Source organism: Anser cygnoides, chromosome 8, assembly GCF_040182565.1.
Source record: "Anser cygnoides isolate HZ-2024a breed goose chromosome 8, Taihu_goose_T2T_genome, whole genome shotgun sequence".
In the NCBI taxonomy this organism is placed as follows: Eukaryota; Metazoa; Chordata; class Aves; order Anseriformes; family Anatidae; genus Anser; species Anser cygnoides.
The window spans coordinates 12,752,267-12,768,324 of record NC_089880.1 but is presented as its reverse complement, the minus strand read 5'-3'; the positions used below and the strand labels follow the sequence as shown (position 1 = coordinate 12,768,324).

The window sequence follows — 16,058 nt, the reverse complement described above, 5'->3', positions numbered from 1 at the left end:
CTTCCCCACACCCTTGAGAATGTCTTGAGTTGTGCCAAATTGAGTGGCCAAAAATTTTTTTTGAAGCAAATTCCATTGCGTCCTTTTAATTGCAAATCGTGTTGTGGAATTCTGCTCTTATTTTAAAAAAAAGAAAGCGGGAGAGAGAAGTTGGGCATGTTCTTTCTAGGCATGCTTTGTGGGCGTTATAATTATTAGACTCTGTTCTCCACAAGTCCCATTTGTTTCTGAATGCAGAGTGAGGCCCTTTGTTCGCTGGGAGAGGTCAGCTTTTGCCTTCCATTTCCATTTAGTAGGTAGGTGGGAACAGAAATGTCAGTGTGTTCCTCTGGAAGGGAGGCAAAGAGGGGAATTAATACATGTTCCTAGCAGGCGTTTCTTTTTTCTTCTCTATTAGAGTAAATCATAAACCTTTGGCATCCTAAGTACTTGCCATCCTCTTGGTCTTCGTGAGCTTTCTGAGCGTGGCTGCTGAAAGCGCTCGGTGCTGCAGCTCAAAGGTGGTTTGGGGAGGTTTGCTGGGGCCCAGCGGTCTGTTGCAGGGCAATTCCCAGCGCCGAAGTCCTTGCCTTGGAGGAGAGCCTGTCGGTGGCAGAGCCCCGCACCGTTTGGGGCGTCCCTTCCCACAGCTGCCGAGAGAAGTCTCACTGAAGGAGCCTGGCCGAGCTGTCACACTGCAGCTGAAAGGGGCTGTTAGCCTTGCTGCCGTGGAGCCTTCCCTCCCAGGCTAAAGCCTGTGCCCAAAACCATGCGTTTTTCCCCAGTTCCTCCTCCTTTCCTTTGTGTTCATATCTCCTTGCTAAGGCTCTTCCCAGAGCTGGAGGCCTCAGGGCAGGGGAGCCGCTGCAGCTGCTGCAGGACGTGCAAAAGCACCCCAAATGGAGGATGACAGCATCCCTCACCGACTCCTCTTCAGAAGCAGTTACTCCCTGATGAAGAGCCCCTCCCTGAGGCTTTGACTTTCAAAATCACTGCCACGGAGCACCTTTCACTTGCCTACAGTGCTGACACGAAGCAGTCTGCTGAAGAGCTGCCTGAGCGCAAAGCAAAGCCATGGATGAGGAAAACATTGATCTTTTGCATTTCTTGGAAACTTTCAGACAGCGTTGCTCTGTCAGGAGTTGTTATGCTAATTTCTGTGCTTATAAACTTGTCTTTGTCCATGAGAACTGCTTGGAATTTGTACCAAGCCATGTTTTCCCCCAGCCGGGTGGAGAGTTTCAGGTTTCTCTTCTCGGCTTCCTTTTCAGATTCCCTTAAGGAGGATAGCCTCTCATTGTGTTTTACAGTTCTCCTGGTAAGCACTGCTGGCCCTGATTTCCTTTCACAGCCTTGACTGGGTGCATATGCTACAATAAACCATGGAAATGTGATAGGCATTATGGTGATAACATTACACCTCTTGGCACTTCTTAAGTACTGCTCTGTTGTCTCCTATCCAAGCCATGCAGCCTCCTGCTCCATGGCAAATTCCTGTCTGCAGCCTGGCTGAGAAAGCTGCTCTCGAGCTCCCCAGCCCCCCCGCACAACCGAGGTGTCTCACCTGAACCGGCTGCACGCAAAGCTTCGTTGCTCTGTTCTCTGAGGGAGAAACCTCAGGTTGAGGAAGCCTTACTGAAAGTCTGGCAAAGGGGGAAGGTGGATGTGAATGGGATTTGGAAACAGCGGTTTTTTTCCAGAGAGATGTTCACTTAGACAAAGAGGGAAAAAAAAATCTCAAGTGCAGTGATTTTAGAGGGACTCACGTAAGTGCTGTGTACCTAAAGTCAAGGGAGGATGAAGCCTCTCTGCAAGAAAGGTTTGGGGGGCTTTGGAGACCAACAGTTCCATGGGAATTTTTCTCCTCCAAATGAATTATTTCAGAGCTGATTTGTGTGTAATTTCATTGAAAAATGCTTATAAATATCTCTGTTCCAGGTTCAGTCACCTGTGGACTCTGCCACAATGTCACCAGTGGAGAGGACAGCTGCGTGGGTTCTCAACAACGGGCAGTATGAAGAAGTCGAGGAGGATGCAGAGCAGAATCCAGATGAAGTCAAGCACGCTGAGAAGGTAGATTTTATTCTGTATACAGCAGACTCGAGGGCTGCTGGCCAGTCCTGTCCATCCCATGGCTGGGTTCAGAACGGCCTCCAGGTGCTGCTGTGCCAGAGTCGTGCTTTCAAACACAGGTTGCATTGGCTCAGCTTCCTGCTGTACATGCTGTCACGTGTAGCTGGAGCACAGCGTGCCATACTGTAGATTGACACACTTACAGGCTGTAGCATGTCAGGTGGATGCAGACTGACATAGCTGAGGGCTTAGAGACACAGGCTGATGTTTGGCATTTACGTGCATCGTGAGTCACACTGCCTAAGCGTATGAGATCCTCCTCAAGTCATTATTTTTTACGATGACATTATAGCTATGTTATACTGCTGTTTTTTTAATGCTTGCGTTTTTTTTAGTCATGATGAAACTCCATTAAAAAAAAAATCACAGTTGTTAAACCCAACTGAGTGTGGTTTAGGATATGCTAAGTGATTGCGCATGGCTCTATAAGTGCAATTCAGTCTTCATCAGTAGTTGCATTCAGATTTTATCTTGGGCTTCACCTGAGGCATATGCCAGTCATCGAGATGGTGCAGTGTTTCTGGACTACACAGAAATGTCCCTGATCATCTGAGAGATGACTTTTAAAAACATACTTATTTTCAAGATTTTGGAAAATTAGAATTTTTCCAAATACAGTCACATGTATATGCTGCTGCGGTGATGAGATTTAGTAAGAGGTTTGGTATTTTGAGAGGGAAAGGAAAGAGAGGAGGAGAACCTGTGGTGGACAAGAAACGGGAACATAGGATTTAGGAAAGGTGAATGAACCCAAAATGAAGTGGAAGGTGTTGTGTTCCACTATTGCAAAAACGATTGTCTGTGGAGACAGTAAGTGGAGAACAAATCCTCAGCCAACTAAACGTGCAGTGAATGATGTCCCAGCTGAAGGCGGTGGTTTCATGGCATGGTCCTGAAGAATGAGTCATTTGGGTGCTGTAGTGGTGCTGTAGTGGCCCCTTTTCCATGTTTGATCACCCCAGGATGTTTCTACTGTTATCAGCTTTTGTCTGGGAGCTCCTCGAGTCTGGAATAACTGCAGATGTTGCCAGCCAGGACTGAGGAGCCATGTCAGAGCCATCAGAGTGCTTAGGCTGTGCTACAGAATGACATCTCACAGTGTGGGAACAGCCTAATGCTCAGTGAGAGCTCTACATAGTCCTTTGTCACAGCGACTTGATTGTCATTTCCTTTACTTCTGTTAATGTATTTTAATGAAAGAAGTGTTGCCTCTAAACATCAGAAAATTACAATGACGTGATCTGTTCCTTCTTTCCTTCTTCCTTCCCACCTGCAGTATGAACAAGAGATAGCGAAGCTGAAGGAGCGCCTGAAGGTGTCGAGTCGCCGGCTGGAGGAGTATGAGCGGCGACTCCTAGTGCAAGAGCAGCAAATGCAGAAGCTGCTGATGGAGTACAAGTCCAGGCTGGAAGACAGTGAGGAGAGACTGCGCAGGCAGCAGGAGGAGAAGGACAGCCAGATGAAAAGTATTATCAGCAGGTAAGGCCTCTGAAAGTTTGGCACTGTTTAGGACAAGAAGCATGTGCTGTCTTTGACACTGGAGAAGGTAGTTGTGTGAGCGTCTCGACGTCTCTGGAATGACATCATCCTTCCTTGGAAAAAGGAAAAACTGAGATACAGGTGTGGAAACTCACCTCAGATTGCCAACGAGTGGAGGAAAAGAATTAGGAATTTTTTACTCTGGTCTTTGCTGTACTTACAGCTGGTCTCTTTGCTTTGTTTGGAATCTGTTCTTCAGGCAGTATGCTCCAGAGCAGTTGCATTTTTGGCAATGTCCATTTTGAGAATAATAATGTTAGCCAATTGGGAGTGTCAGATGGAGAAATAAGCCTTTCAGAGTGCAGCAGAATTCTTCTGCAGAGCCAGGACAAGCAGAGAAGTCAAATCCAGCAAGCCAGAGAACCTTCACACTCTGGAGTAGTACCGACCTGTCCTAATTTGTACCTCTTTTTGTGCACCAGACTCATGGCAGTTGAAGAGGAGCTGAAGAAGGATCATGCAGAGATGCAAGCTGTCATCGATGCAAAGCAGAAAATTATTGATGCACAGGTAAGGAGCCTTAGGATCTCCAAGAACCAAGTGTTCTGTGCATAGAACCCATTATGTTCTCCTATCCTCCTGCCCCAGCGTTGTTATCTAGCTCCCAAGCCAGTATTGGCCCGTGGTGTTGCACATGTGACTTACTGCCTTCTAGGAGAGAATTGGGTTTTTAATTAATAAAGACTGTGCTGTCTAACGCCAGGCTTTGAGAAGGCCTGGCAGCAGATCACAGGACTGACTGCTTCTCCAAAACCTCTTCTACTTCATGAGATCCCTGGGGGGCAAATCAATAGTGATGCTTTGTGTAGACATTGTTCCAAGTGTGGGCCTGGGAACTCTGGAAAAGCTGTGCTTCATACCAGCATAGTTTAATTGCCATGTGCATGCATCTCAGCTATGCGAGCTAAAAGCACGGCTTTGAACGTTCCAGTCAAGAAAAGAGAATGCTTGCAGTGGAGCATTGCCCAGTGTAACCTCGTATGTGGCATTTCACCCCATCTGACTGTCCACGTCAGTCTTGGAGAAATGCCCCCTTTGCCACAAACCCGCGGTGCTTGTCTCAGTCAACACAAGTTAGCTTGGGGAAGTGGGACCCAGTGGGCAATGCATGTGGGTGTATTGTGTGGGATCATTTCAGCTTTTCTTCTGTGTCTGTGTTGATCCCAGAGAGCAAAGCTTGTACAGCAGAACCAGAGACTGGTTTGGTGTCTGCCTGCCACATCACGTTTGGGATATTTGCAGTTGGAGGACATCTTTCCTGCTTCTGGGCTTTTCAATAGTTCCAACTGTAAATGTTAGTAAGAGATAATCTTTTAGATTTCCAGTTTCAGGAATGACCCCAGTTGTTTCAGAAAGTTCTTTCCCTTTATGTACAGTGAGGGAAATAAAAGCCTCAGCTGAATATTGTTAAAGATGCTACCGGTGTCTTTTGAACATAGGCGTAAGTGAGCACAGAAGGGCATCCCCTGGCCATTTTTTCCTGCTGAATGGACAGCAGTAATAGAAACGTTTGAGCTTGCATGGAACTGCAGGGAAAATACAATGTGGAAAAAAAAATATTTTTAAAGGCCTGGAGATGTTAGAAGCATATTTTTTAGCAGATTTCTTTTTGATAATCTGAAAAGTTCTACATTTTGTCTGCTGCCCCTGCTCATTTTCCGACAGTCCTTTCTTCAGAAATGATGAGGGATGGATTTTTAGATCCATACTATCTAATCTGAATAAGTCACTTGCATAGAATAGCACTGCACTTCTGTTATCTGACCTCATAGAATACAAAGAAAATCCTACTGGAATTAGACCACATATATTTCCTAGCTATTGTGCAAGATGTTGTACACAAAGACGCTGGTGTAATTGCCCTTCCTAAGATGCACTCCACATGAAATCCCTTCTGTGAGGACTTGCACTCAAAATGTAAAGGGGAGAGTGCAGTGCAGGAGAGTGAACAGGAATGTAGCTGGTCACTTCATTTTTTAATCACAGCGGGGGAACGGTACAGCACACTCCAGTCTGATCAGGCAGTATGACAGTTGGAAGCTGGAGTAGAAATTGAACGTGTTAGGCCACTTTTTGGAGAACCCACAGCCAGGACACCTCGTTGTTAGAACTGATGGACGGCAGCTCATCCGAACAGCCACCTCTTTTTTCCAGGAGGCGATGCCTTTTTCATCCGCCTCAAGAAGGTGAAAGGGACACTGAGCAAACACATGAAAATTTATTTTGGAGGGGAGGATTTGCGAGATTGTGACTTGAATAAGAAACTTGCCCTTCCCTTTGTTCTATCTCTGTGCCAGCGGGCTCTCAGCCTTGGTCACAGACCAGCAAGCCGGAGGGTGGCCCAGCCAGGTCTGTCAGCGTCACCAGCTGGCGGAAGGGACAGCTGCTGACTTCTGAAGGCTTCAAACCCTCTGGGCTGGAGAGGTGTGCCCCTTGATCCCACTTGATCAAATCATGCTTAATTTATCGCTTGCAGTGAAAATCATTGCAAAGACTGTAGCAAAACGGTAGCATTAATGATTCCTCTTATAATCTGATGCTTTTTTTCTTCTGAAGTGCTGTTAGTTTCTTGAGCAAGTGAGGTCGTCAGCAAACCTTGACTGCTTCACTCTCAACCAGCTCACGGGGAGGGCTGAAAGGTAGTTATTGGCCCTTTCATGGGTACCTGCACGGAAGAGGAAACCAGTGAGATTCAGAACAGACGCCAGAGGAGCCCTAGTGTTTTCTGAGTTATGTAGCAATCCCTCGAAGTCACACTAGAAAGATTTTTTTCTTAGTCTGTGATTCATTTAGCAAGGGAATATAGCAGTGGCTGGATAAGAAAAGGTCTTTATGGAGTGGAGTTGGAACCTGGCTTATCACACCTGTTTGAGAGGAGTGCCTGCTAGGAAACAGCAGTAACCCGGGCTGCTTCTGCTTAGTTACATCACCACGAGATGCTTTTCAGCATTTGCTCTTTAGCCTTGTGTCCAGGTGCAGCATCCAACGCTACACCAATGCACAGCCTTGTCCTCAGGATACGCGCCATTGGCACTGGCTCTGGGCAGTGCCCGGTGTGCGCAGCAGTGCCGGAGGCTGCCTCCGAGCTGCCTCTGAGCGTCCCCGGCCAAGCAGGGGAGGTCTGGCAGAGCTCTCTCCTTGGAGCTGCAAAGAGTATTAGCCCAGCTGCTATTGCAAGTGACATCTCCGCTGTGTTAAATTACAGGTCATAAATGGGGATGAGATAATTCAAACAGGCAAGTAAACCCAATCAGTTCTCTAGCTGAGCAGCACCCAGTCCTGGCCCAGAGCACTGCCCTCCTACCCATTCCAGCTCCTGCCACTCCCTGTGCCCAGTTCCCCTGTGGTAGATGTGTTGGGCAGATGGTATTTTCCTCTGAGTGAGAAGATGCCTCTAATTGCTGAGCTCATGCTTTTTAAGATGTACTTTCCAGGTGTAGATTCCCAGCTGTTGTGCAGGCTGGTATAGCGAGCACTCATCGGTGCCCGAACGTAACCAGCCTTTCATTTTTAACTCACTGTAAAGATAGATTATTTAGAAAAACAAATAATTTTGAAATACGTATTCCAGGTAAAATTTAGCCCGAGGAGGAGGAGCTTTAACTTGCTGAAGAACACATTTCTGCTAAGGCAGTTTTTTTTTTTTTTTGTGGGATTTATTTCACATTTCACTTATCCCCCCCCATTTATTTGAGGGGAAAGGCTAAGGCCTTCAGCTCCTCCCTTGTCGATTCTCCGTGCTCATGTTGACTGGATCAGGGAAGGTGCTAGGGCAGGCCGTAGCCTGCCTCGCTGTTTGTTGACTTCTGCCTCCTCCTCCGTTTGCTCTGCTACGCAGAGCTTGGTCTCTCCAGGGCTGCAGCACAAGCAGTACTTAAATTCTGCTTTGTTTTTGCACCCTCATATTTACCCCTGTGGGGAAGCCCACTGAGAAAAGCCAGCATTACTTGATTACAGCTGATGTGCTGGGATCAAAACCTCAAGGGGCTGGTGCAGCACTTCTGTCTCCTCAGCAGTTTGCCTGAACTGTCCCTTAATGTTTGTGCCTTCTGTACATCGTTTTTCTTCCCTTTTGTTTCTCAATGGGCTGGACTGGGAAGAAGAGTTCCTGCATGCAGCTTTTTCCAGTCGAGTAATCAGGTGTTTTTCCTTCACAGAGAAAAAAAAGCCAATCAGCTGGCAGCACGAAGGGTGTATTTACCTGCTGCCATCTCTGCTGCCACTGTGTGTGCATTTTTTTTTAAAGGGAAGACAAAAATTGCCATTTCTAATTGTGCCACCAACTCTTCAGCTTGACCCTCCAGCACTGAGTCCCAGTGCAGATGGTCTATCTGTTAGTAGGCTGGGTTGTGTTGGTGGATTTTCAATTTTATTTATTTTTAAAAAAATTCAGTGTATATCCTTTAGCTTTCTGACTACTTTTGCTAAAAGTGGAGGCTGGAAGTATCAAAATGTGGGAACCCAGGATTCGGCAGAGCCCGGGAGCCCCCCTGAGCTGGAATGGGTCTAGGAGCAGTGTGTTCAGTGTTTGTTCTTTGTGTTCTGTCGATGGCATCTCCCCTCCACCCACACTGCCCTCTTTCTCCTTCACCTCAAGTAACCCCTTAGTTTTAGCTTTTGGCTGCTTCTTTATGTTGCTATTGCACCCTCACCCCTGCTGGTGACTGCAGGCTGCCATTATTTGCTTTTTTTATTATTATTTTTTAATTTCGGACGTACCATGAGTTTATTCTGAGCACATTTCCATCCAAAATAGAGAGACAATGGCCATTAGATACCACCTGCACTTTTCTCTGCCAGATGAAACCTCCACCACTTTTATTTTCTGCTGCCTGTTTCTGTTTTTCTAACGTATTAAAAAGAAATATTGGCTATTGTTATTAACGCCAACACCCGTGCCCCCCTCTTCCCCCTTCCATGGCAAAATATCCCATTCCCATCTGCCTCAGTCGGAGGCTGTCTGGATAAAGCCACTGTGACTGCACCAGTTCACCAGCGTAACTTTGACTCACCCTCACCTTCCATCATGCAAAAAGGCCAGGAGGGCTGGATGGGCACGTGGAAAGCCTGCGGTGCACAGGGCCACGTTACCCCAAGAAAACAGAAAGAGGCAGACATCCCATCGTACCAGAGAATGTTAGCAACGCTGCCTCTGCCTAGAAACCATCCGAAGATACTGTCACAGCCCTGGGGCCTGGAAAATCCCCATAAAGCAAGCTTGTGGGGCAAAGGTGTTTTGTTTGTGAAGGAGCTCTGACTTTGTGGGGTGTTTGTTGCAGGAGAAGCGGATCGTGTCCCTGGACTCTGCCAACACGCGGCTGATGAGTGCCCTGACGCAAGTGAAGGAGCGCTACAGCATGCAAGTCCGCAATGGCATCTCCCCCACCAACCCCACCAAGCTTTCCATCACGGAGAATGGTGAATTCAAAAACAGCAGCTGCTAACTGGGCAGATGCTGCCGGCCATCTCCCCAGGAGAAGGGCAAGAGGGAGCAGACTCGAGAAACTCCCCAAATAGCCCCCTTCCCCTTACAGGTTTACATAATGCTGCTAATAAAGAGGAAAAGAGAAAGAACTCTGAACGGTGGGCTTTAATTCCCCACGCAAGGCCAGGAGAATCGGGCTCCCGAGAACAAGTCCTTCCATATCACTGTGTAAATAGCTGGAGCTCTTGGGTCATGTACAGAAAATGCCGATGTAATATACCAAAAGGAAGTGAATACTGTAGATTTTTTTAATTATTGCTATTTTTATTATTTTTTTTCTCTTGTTGAAAGCACTGCAGTCCTTGGAGGGGGAAGAGGGGAGTGTGAGTGCATGTGTGTTGTGGGTGAGAGAGAGCTGAGCAGTGGGTTACATTAGATAGCAGCTGTATATATCAGGCTGACGGATACAAGTACATGAGTGGAGTGAAATAGTAGTGAAATGAACTCTGTAAGAAAACTCATCTGCTGGTTTTATTCCCCTCTTCTCTAGCTGTTCTGTAACTGAATGCCAACTCAATAGCAAACATTTTAGCAAGGAAGTTGACTCTTGCCGGATCCTGTACCTACCTTGGGTAGGATTCCAGCAAAAAAAAAAAAGTCAGTCTTTCCAAACAAGGTAAAAACTTGGAGCAGCGAGCTTGTTTCCTTGCATTTGCACACAGTCAGGCTCCCCAACAAAAAGACAGAGGGAATCTGCAGTTTTCAAGGTAGGATTCTGTCTTTTTTTACCCCAGTTCTAATGCAGTTTATATTTTCTGTTTTGAGAATTTACAAACCTGTAAATACCTTTTTTTTTTTTATTATTTTTAATTTCTATCCAATCCTCACTTTATGCACCATGCAGCGGCATCCTGAATTCATCCTCTGCACCCCATCAGGAACAATCAGGTTAATGCTCTGAGGAAAGAGCTAACCAAAGGGTGCCGATGCCCAGCAAAGTAGACTTCTGTATGCAAAATTTCAATTTTCCTAGCAGATTTCTTTATTTTAACTCTGTTTTGTTCAATTTCACTATTTCAGCCACTAGCTTAACCTGTCGAGTTCCAATGAAAGATGCTTTCTGCACATTTTTGTTAAAAGATCTTCCATTTCCACTGAAATTTGCCTTTCTCTGGATACTTTTAAGGGTGATTTTTTTTTTTTTTAAGTTTTGTACACACCATCTTTTCTTAAGGAGTTTTGACTGAACTTTCACCTGTGATTACTTTCAGTTGCATTTCACAGAAGCATATTTACAGGCTGTATGTCAGTGCAATTACAAAGTGCCCTTTTCATGGAAGATAGTGACATTGACAAATAGTAAAAGATTAACAATAAATTGCACAGTATTGCCAATTCTCATGATTTTATCAAATGTTCCAATATTTAGTTCGAGGTTCTTTTAAAGTCCCAGATACTAGAGGCAAGTAGTAGTGTGCCACTCTTGGCTTTCACTTGTTGGTATACATCTCTAGCCCCTAAACTCTGAAAGGAAATAAAAGTTTTGCAACAGCAATTCAAGTTTTAATTTTCAGGAATATACTAATAACAGTGAATGTGATTAACTGTTCAGACAAGTTTTGGAAATCGGAAATGTTGACGTCAAAAACGGGACAAAACCTCCAAAGGATGCCTTGAGGTGGGATATGTTTGGCAAAAACAGTTCAGGCTTCAACTAGGAACAAGTTAATGAGATGAATATGGGGGTACCTGCCTGAAATTGTGTAGCCTGTGGTAGGGACAAGGTCAGAGCTGATGTCTCATTATCCTTTCTGGCCTTCATTTATGAATCTCTAAAATTGTGCTACATTAAAAATGTAGCAATTTCTAATCCAATTCCATGACCGCTTGAAACGGACCCATGTTGCCTTGAACATGAACAATTGGCAATACTGAGGACCCAAGTTCAGTGTCTGTTGTCAAGTTTGTTTGTTGTTTGCAAATGAATTAATCTTGCCTCTGTGGGCAAGATTTCAGTTTGTGACAGAGCACACTACGTTAACTGTTATACCTTGATTATTGTGAGTTCAGATGCTTTGGTTAAACATCGTCACACAAGTATGTTACGTTACTAACTATGCATAAATACAGAGACCACATCTCCTGCACTGTAGGATGGATGAGGAAAATGTGTATGGATCTCTCTTAACAAGGCTGGTGTTTGCATCTAGAGGAGACTTGTCTGCAGTGAGTTGGGATTTATCTTTAGTGCTTGGTTCTTTCAGATCAAAGCCTCTCTCTGGCTGCTCAAATGTGACTTGGTGCTACAGGCCAAGCAGCATCCTGCTCTGCTTCTTGGCGTGTCGTAGCCAAGTCAGCACTGTCTTTGACGCCCCCGGGGTGGTGCACTGCATTTGCTCAGTAGTGATTTCTTCTCAATACTTTCCAAATCGTCTTCCAGCTCTGGGTAACTGCTGACCTCTGTTTTCTTCCTCAAAGTGTGCCTTTCAGTTTCTCCTTTCCTTCCTCCTTCATGCTTCACAGCCGTAGGCACTCTTGGTGTGTAATAAGCAGACTTGTGAGTAGCTCTCTCTTTTATAAGAAACCTTTGTGACCCCCCTTTTAGTTGAGCATTTTTGTGTGATTTGCATCTCCCCTTTGCTATGTTCTTAACTACACAGCTGCATCTTGGGCAATTTGTTCCCCGAAGTAGCCTTCACAGATGGCCACGTGTATTGGTCATTAAGTACACAGGGCAAATAGTATGAGTGTTCTGCGACTGAGACATGAGAGCGAGCAGTCCTAGGAACAGAATGACTAGAACAAGGCAGATACAGGTATGTCATGCTGGCAGCATTAGTGTAACGTTAATTTGGGAAACACATTTCACCAGAGCTCCCCAGCTTCCTGGTAGTCCGTCAGAGACCACTGGCTGCGCTGTGTGGCTCAACGCTGAAGCCTACAAGGAGTCCCCTTTGGTTTCTGCAGAGAAATGCAACAGGGCAACATTTCACTGCAGATTTTTTTAGAGGGAAATTTAACCAAGGTTCATATGTTTTAGTGAGCTCTTCAGGGCTGTATCATTCTGAATGATGTACCTACTCCTATGTATTTCTTAAGCATTTAGACTGGGAAAAGTTGCTGTTCTGAAAGAGTCTGACCAATTGGTATCATCCTCACAGCTAGTTGGTAGGCCAGTTGTTTCTCTTTTATTTCAATTTCTACCCTCAAAATATACTCCTCTATCTCCTTGTGCAGAAGAGAAGCTGCCTGTTGACCCAAAAGGAGGTGAAGATTGCAGACTCAAAATGCTGCAAGACTAAAATTGATTAGTTGCAGTACAAAACATTATGCTCCTGAGTTCAGCAGGCAGCTGTCTCTCCTAGTTTGTCACCAAGCAGCCTTCTAGAGAAATTTTAAGCTGCTTCAAGCCGACAATATGTGAAAATGCCAGCTTCTATTCTGTCCAGTCTGATAAAATTCAAGTGGTGCTAAGCCACGTGGCAGCCAAAAGGTCTGTCTGTTTTCAAACAAGAACCCTAAGTGGGCCTGATCTCGTCTGTATTAAGACTAATGCCAGTGGGTTTCTGCAGCAATGAAAGAAAATAGTGGAAAAAATTGGATGATAAGCGTTATAGACCTTAGGTTTTGGTTCATGCATTCAGCAAAAGCATCTGGCTGCGCTAATGCTATTGCAAGCAACTGCTGCTATCATTTAGAAACAGCTGAAGTAGTGCAGGAAACAAATTAATAACCTGTCAGAGTAATACTCGTATATTCCTAAGTCCGCAACAGAAATGTTGTCCCTTCCTGGCATCTCAGCTCTTGCTGGCCACATTACTCAGTGCTGTTCCAGGATGACTCTCCCCAGACCACAAAGCCTCCCGGCCTTCCAGGTTCTCCATAAAAGCTCGGGGCTGGTGTGTCGGGGCAGGGAAGCAGCGGCGTTTTGTAGCACTGTGGCCTTTTGCCACGTTGTGTGTGGTGTCTGCAGAGTGTGTGCACAACAGAGGTGACCAGAGTGCTGCAGGATAGGTAACTGAGGAAGCCCAGCCTTGAATGGTGTCCCGTAAATGCCCCTCCTTGCAGCTCAAGGAATTCACATCTTTTTTTTAAGGGGAATAGGCACATTTCACATCCAGGAAGTACCAACTATTACATCCCTGGTGTGTTGGAAATGCTACTTGTAAAAGCACAGATTCATACAGCTACACATTTTGCAACATTGCTCCCCAGGGCAATAACTCTAAGCAGGGGATCCAGAAGAGCATGGAAAGAAAGGGATGTGTATGTTTTCTAGTTAGAGAATTTGAGCTGTATCCAGTAATAAATTCTGTATCCATCTAATAAATCATCAAAGAAATGGATTTTATTTTATGTTCTTGCAATCGCTTTGGTTTGTCTTTTTTACATCATATATTAGTTTCATGTTTTAATGCTTGCTTTAACCCACCAGCTTTTAACTTCATCTGAAAACTCAGTGATTGAAGTCAATCAATTTTACAGCAGCACCTGCGGAGTGTGCCAGCAATATTTATCTGCTGAGGTCACCATGTATGCGTGAATCCTGTTTGTGTTCTGCGAAAATGTCTGTGTCATTTCTGGAGAACAATCCCTGTCCGAGTTGAACCGTTAAATGTAAATAATAATAAAATCTGTGATTAGCATGGTCAGCCACGGGTATCCAGCCGAGTGTGACAGAGCAAAAAGGGTTAAATTTAGGCCAATGCTTTTAGGTATTTCCTTCCCCACAGTAAGTTAACTCCCATGAGAAAGAGCATGTCATTACAGATCATGCCTGCCAGGAATCCTACCTGTAAAAATAGATTTTCTGTCTCAAGGGCCTTAATAAGAGTGTTACTACACAGAACTGTTTTGCAATGATAGCTCTAAATAATTTATTTTTTATTTCAACAAAGTACACCTTAAAAAGTAATAAACTTGTTTTTCAAGCCGTATTTTTATGCTAGTAGCACTGGACTGTTTGGTCTCTGAGATCCATTTCTGCATTTCATTGCCTGGGTTTGTTCTAAAGAAGATTTATTTTTGTTCTGTGAATAATTTTTGAAGGTTCTTGTAATATGTACAGATATAGATACATTTGAGGTCTTTTATTGATATTCCTACAAAGAATACAAATAAACTTTAACTTTAAACAGTTTGGACTCAGTAAACCTACCTGATTTAAAATTCTCTTCTTTCTGCTCTCAGGTTGTTCTTGTGTTTTGTGTAACTTAAGAGGGAGGAGGGAAACGCGGTGTAACAATGTTTTGGGACAGACTGCATTTGACACCTGGAGCTCTCGGAGGGGGTCCGTGGCTGAATAATTCCTTTCTCCTGTTTCCGTGGATGTTCTGATGGGGTGGCCAGCCCTGAGCGCTGCCTCCCCACGCCGGCAACCTCTCGCTTTCTGAAGCTTGAAGTGCCAGGAGGTGTCTGGCGTTGTGGAGTGAGAGAGCGACAAGCTGTGGAGACATGGAGAATTGCTGGGTGCTGCTTTGGGGCAGGGGATTTTTTTTGTGTAATAGTAAGTGGTGGAAAAAACTACCTGGTATTAATTAATGTGTTTATGCCTCTCATATTTGGACCAGTGAATGCGACCAATTTTCTTGCTCGGTCAATTCCTATTTTACAGGTTCTCACGCACCAGCCCAAAGCTGCAGTGTTTGAAGTACGGACATGCAGAGGAATATTTATTTCATAACAAAAACAAAATGTTGGATTCTACGTAATTTTTATTTATCCTTTCATATATGTAATGAATCTTGTATATAGTGAGTCAAAAAAACCTTTCTTATTGAATGTAAAATCTATAAAAGGGATGTCTTGCTAAGATTTTTTTTTTCATTTTACTTGCTATTATTTTTTCCACAGCTTTGAAGCCTGCAAAATACACACAGCAAACTTCTAGTTGTTCCTGTGCACCTCCACCCTGGCCCTCTACTTTGTTCTGTTCAAGTCCCCTGCGTGTTCTGCCTTGTTCTTGCTTAGGCTGTAAGTTTTCCATGCCAGGATTGTCTTCCTGCGTGTTTGTACAGAACCCAAAACAGCGGGAGCCTGATGCTTCTGGGCACGAGGGCAGCACAAACAACATCTCTGAAGAAGATAGATGCAGCTGTAAATTCCCACACCCGTGTCCCGTCCATTTCGCCAGCACTCGCCCAGGAGAGTTTCCTGCTCTTTTGGGGTAGCTCTAGGCAGTGTCGGGGGGGAAGGCCAGGCCCAGCTGCCAGGATGTGACCAGGCAAGGCAGAGGTTGGTGAGACAAGGGGTAGGATGATGGAGCCCTAGTGGGGCACAGAGGTCTCAGTATCAAGTTTACCCTCCTGGCTTTGGAATGGGGAGAGGGGAGGGGACAAAAAATCTCAATGGAAGAGGGATAGGCAGGGAAAGGCAGGGCCGGGAGGAAGGAGGCGCAGCGTGAGGGTGGTGTTAGTGAGGCAGGGAGGAAACTGAGGGAGAGCAGCAGGAGCTCTGCACAAGTGAGGGCTAGGATGGCACTAGGAAAATACATTCAGTGCTTTGGGCTTCTCTGTGGCTGTCCAAAGCACCTGATAATGAAGTGTTGTATCCTACTGAGGATGTTAAATTCTGCTTTACTTTGGATGTGCTCCTTACTTTCACTGTACAAAGTTGTATGTGAATGTGCAAATTTTTCTCCCATTTTTAGACATTTGGATAAAATGTGCAGGGTTCTGAAGCCTGTCCTCAGCACTCCTGTAGCTCACCTGCTAAAGCCGGGAAATTGTTTTGGAGAAGCTCCCCTCCAAGACTCCTCCTGCATAAAGGATGCAAGTGTAAAGCCTTTGATTTTCTGTGTGTAAGAATGTGTGCTGCTGCTTTAAGTAATCAGCAGCTGCTGCTTAAATCCATTAGCAGGTGCAATACCAATTTGCTTACACTGAGATATTAGTCTCATGAGGAGAGAGTCGTTGTTCATACTAGAATCCATCTCACGTTGCTGTCCTTCACCTTTCTCCTTTCACAGATTAAATATCCTCAT

General features: G+C 45.1%; 1 protein-coding gene across 14 annotated transcripts in view; it reads left to right on the top strand.

Moving 5' to 3' along the window:
* The window catches only part of RASAL2 (RAS protein activator like 2), a 178,211-nt gene extending 163,997 nt beyond the window's left edge, over positions 1 to 14,214 (top strand). For 10 of the 14 annotated variants that reach the window (XM_013191404.3, XM_067001489.1, XM_048073378.2 and 7 more), the window contains 5 exons: positions 1,918 to 2,052; positions 3,389 to 3,591; positions 4,074 to 4,161; positions 6,857 to 6,887; positions 8,931 to 14,214. In XM_013191404.3, coding sequence (XP_013046858.3) covers positions 1,918 to 2,052; positions 3,389 to 3,591; positions 4,074 to 4,161; positions 6,857 to 6,887; positions 8,931 to 9,073 — 600 coding nt within the window. In that variant the 3' untranslated portion in view covers positions 9,074 to 14,214. The other 4 variants (XM_067001488.1, XM_067001487.1, XM_013191399.3 and 1 more) reach the window with 2 other exon arrangements.
* The last annotated feature ends 1,844 nt before the right edge of the window (positions 14,215 to 16,058 follow it).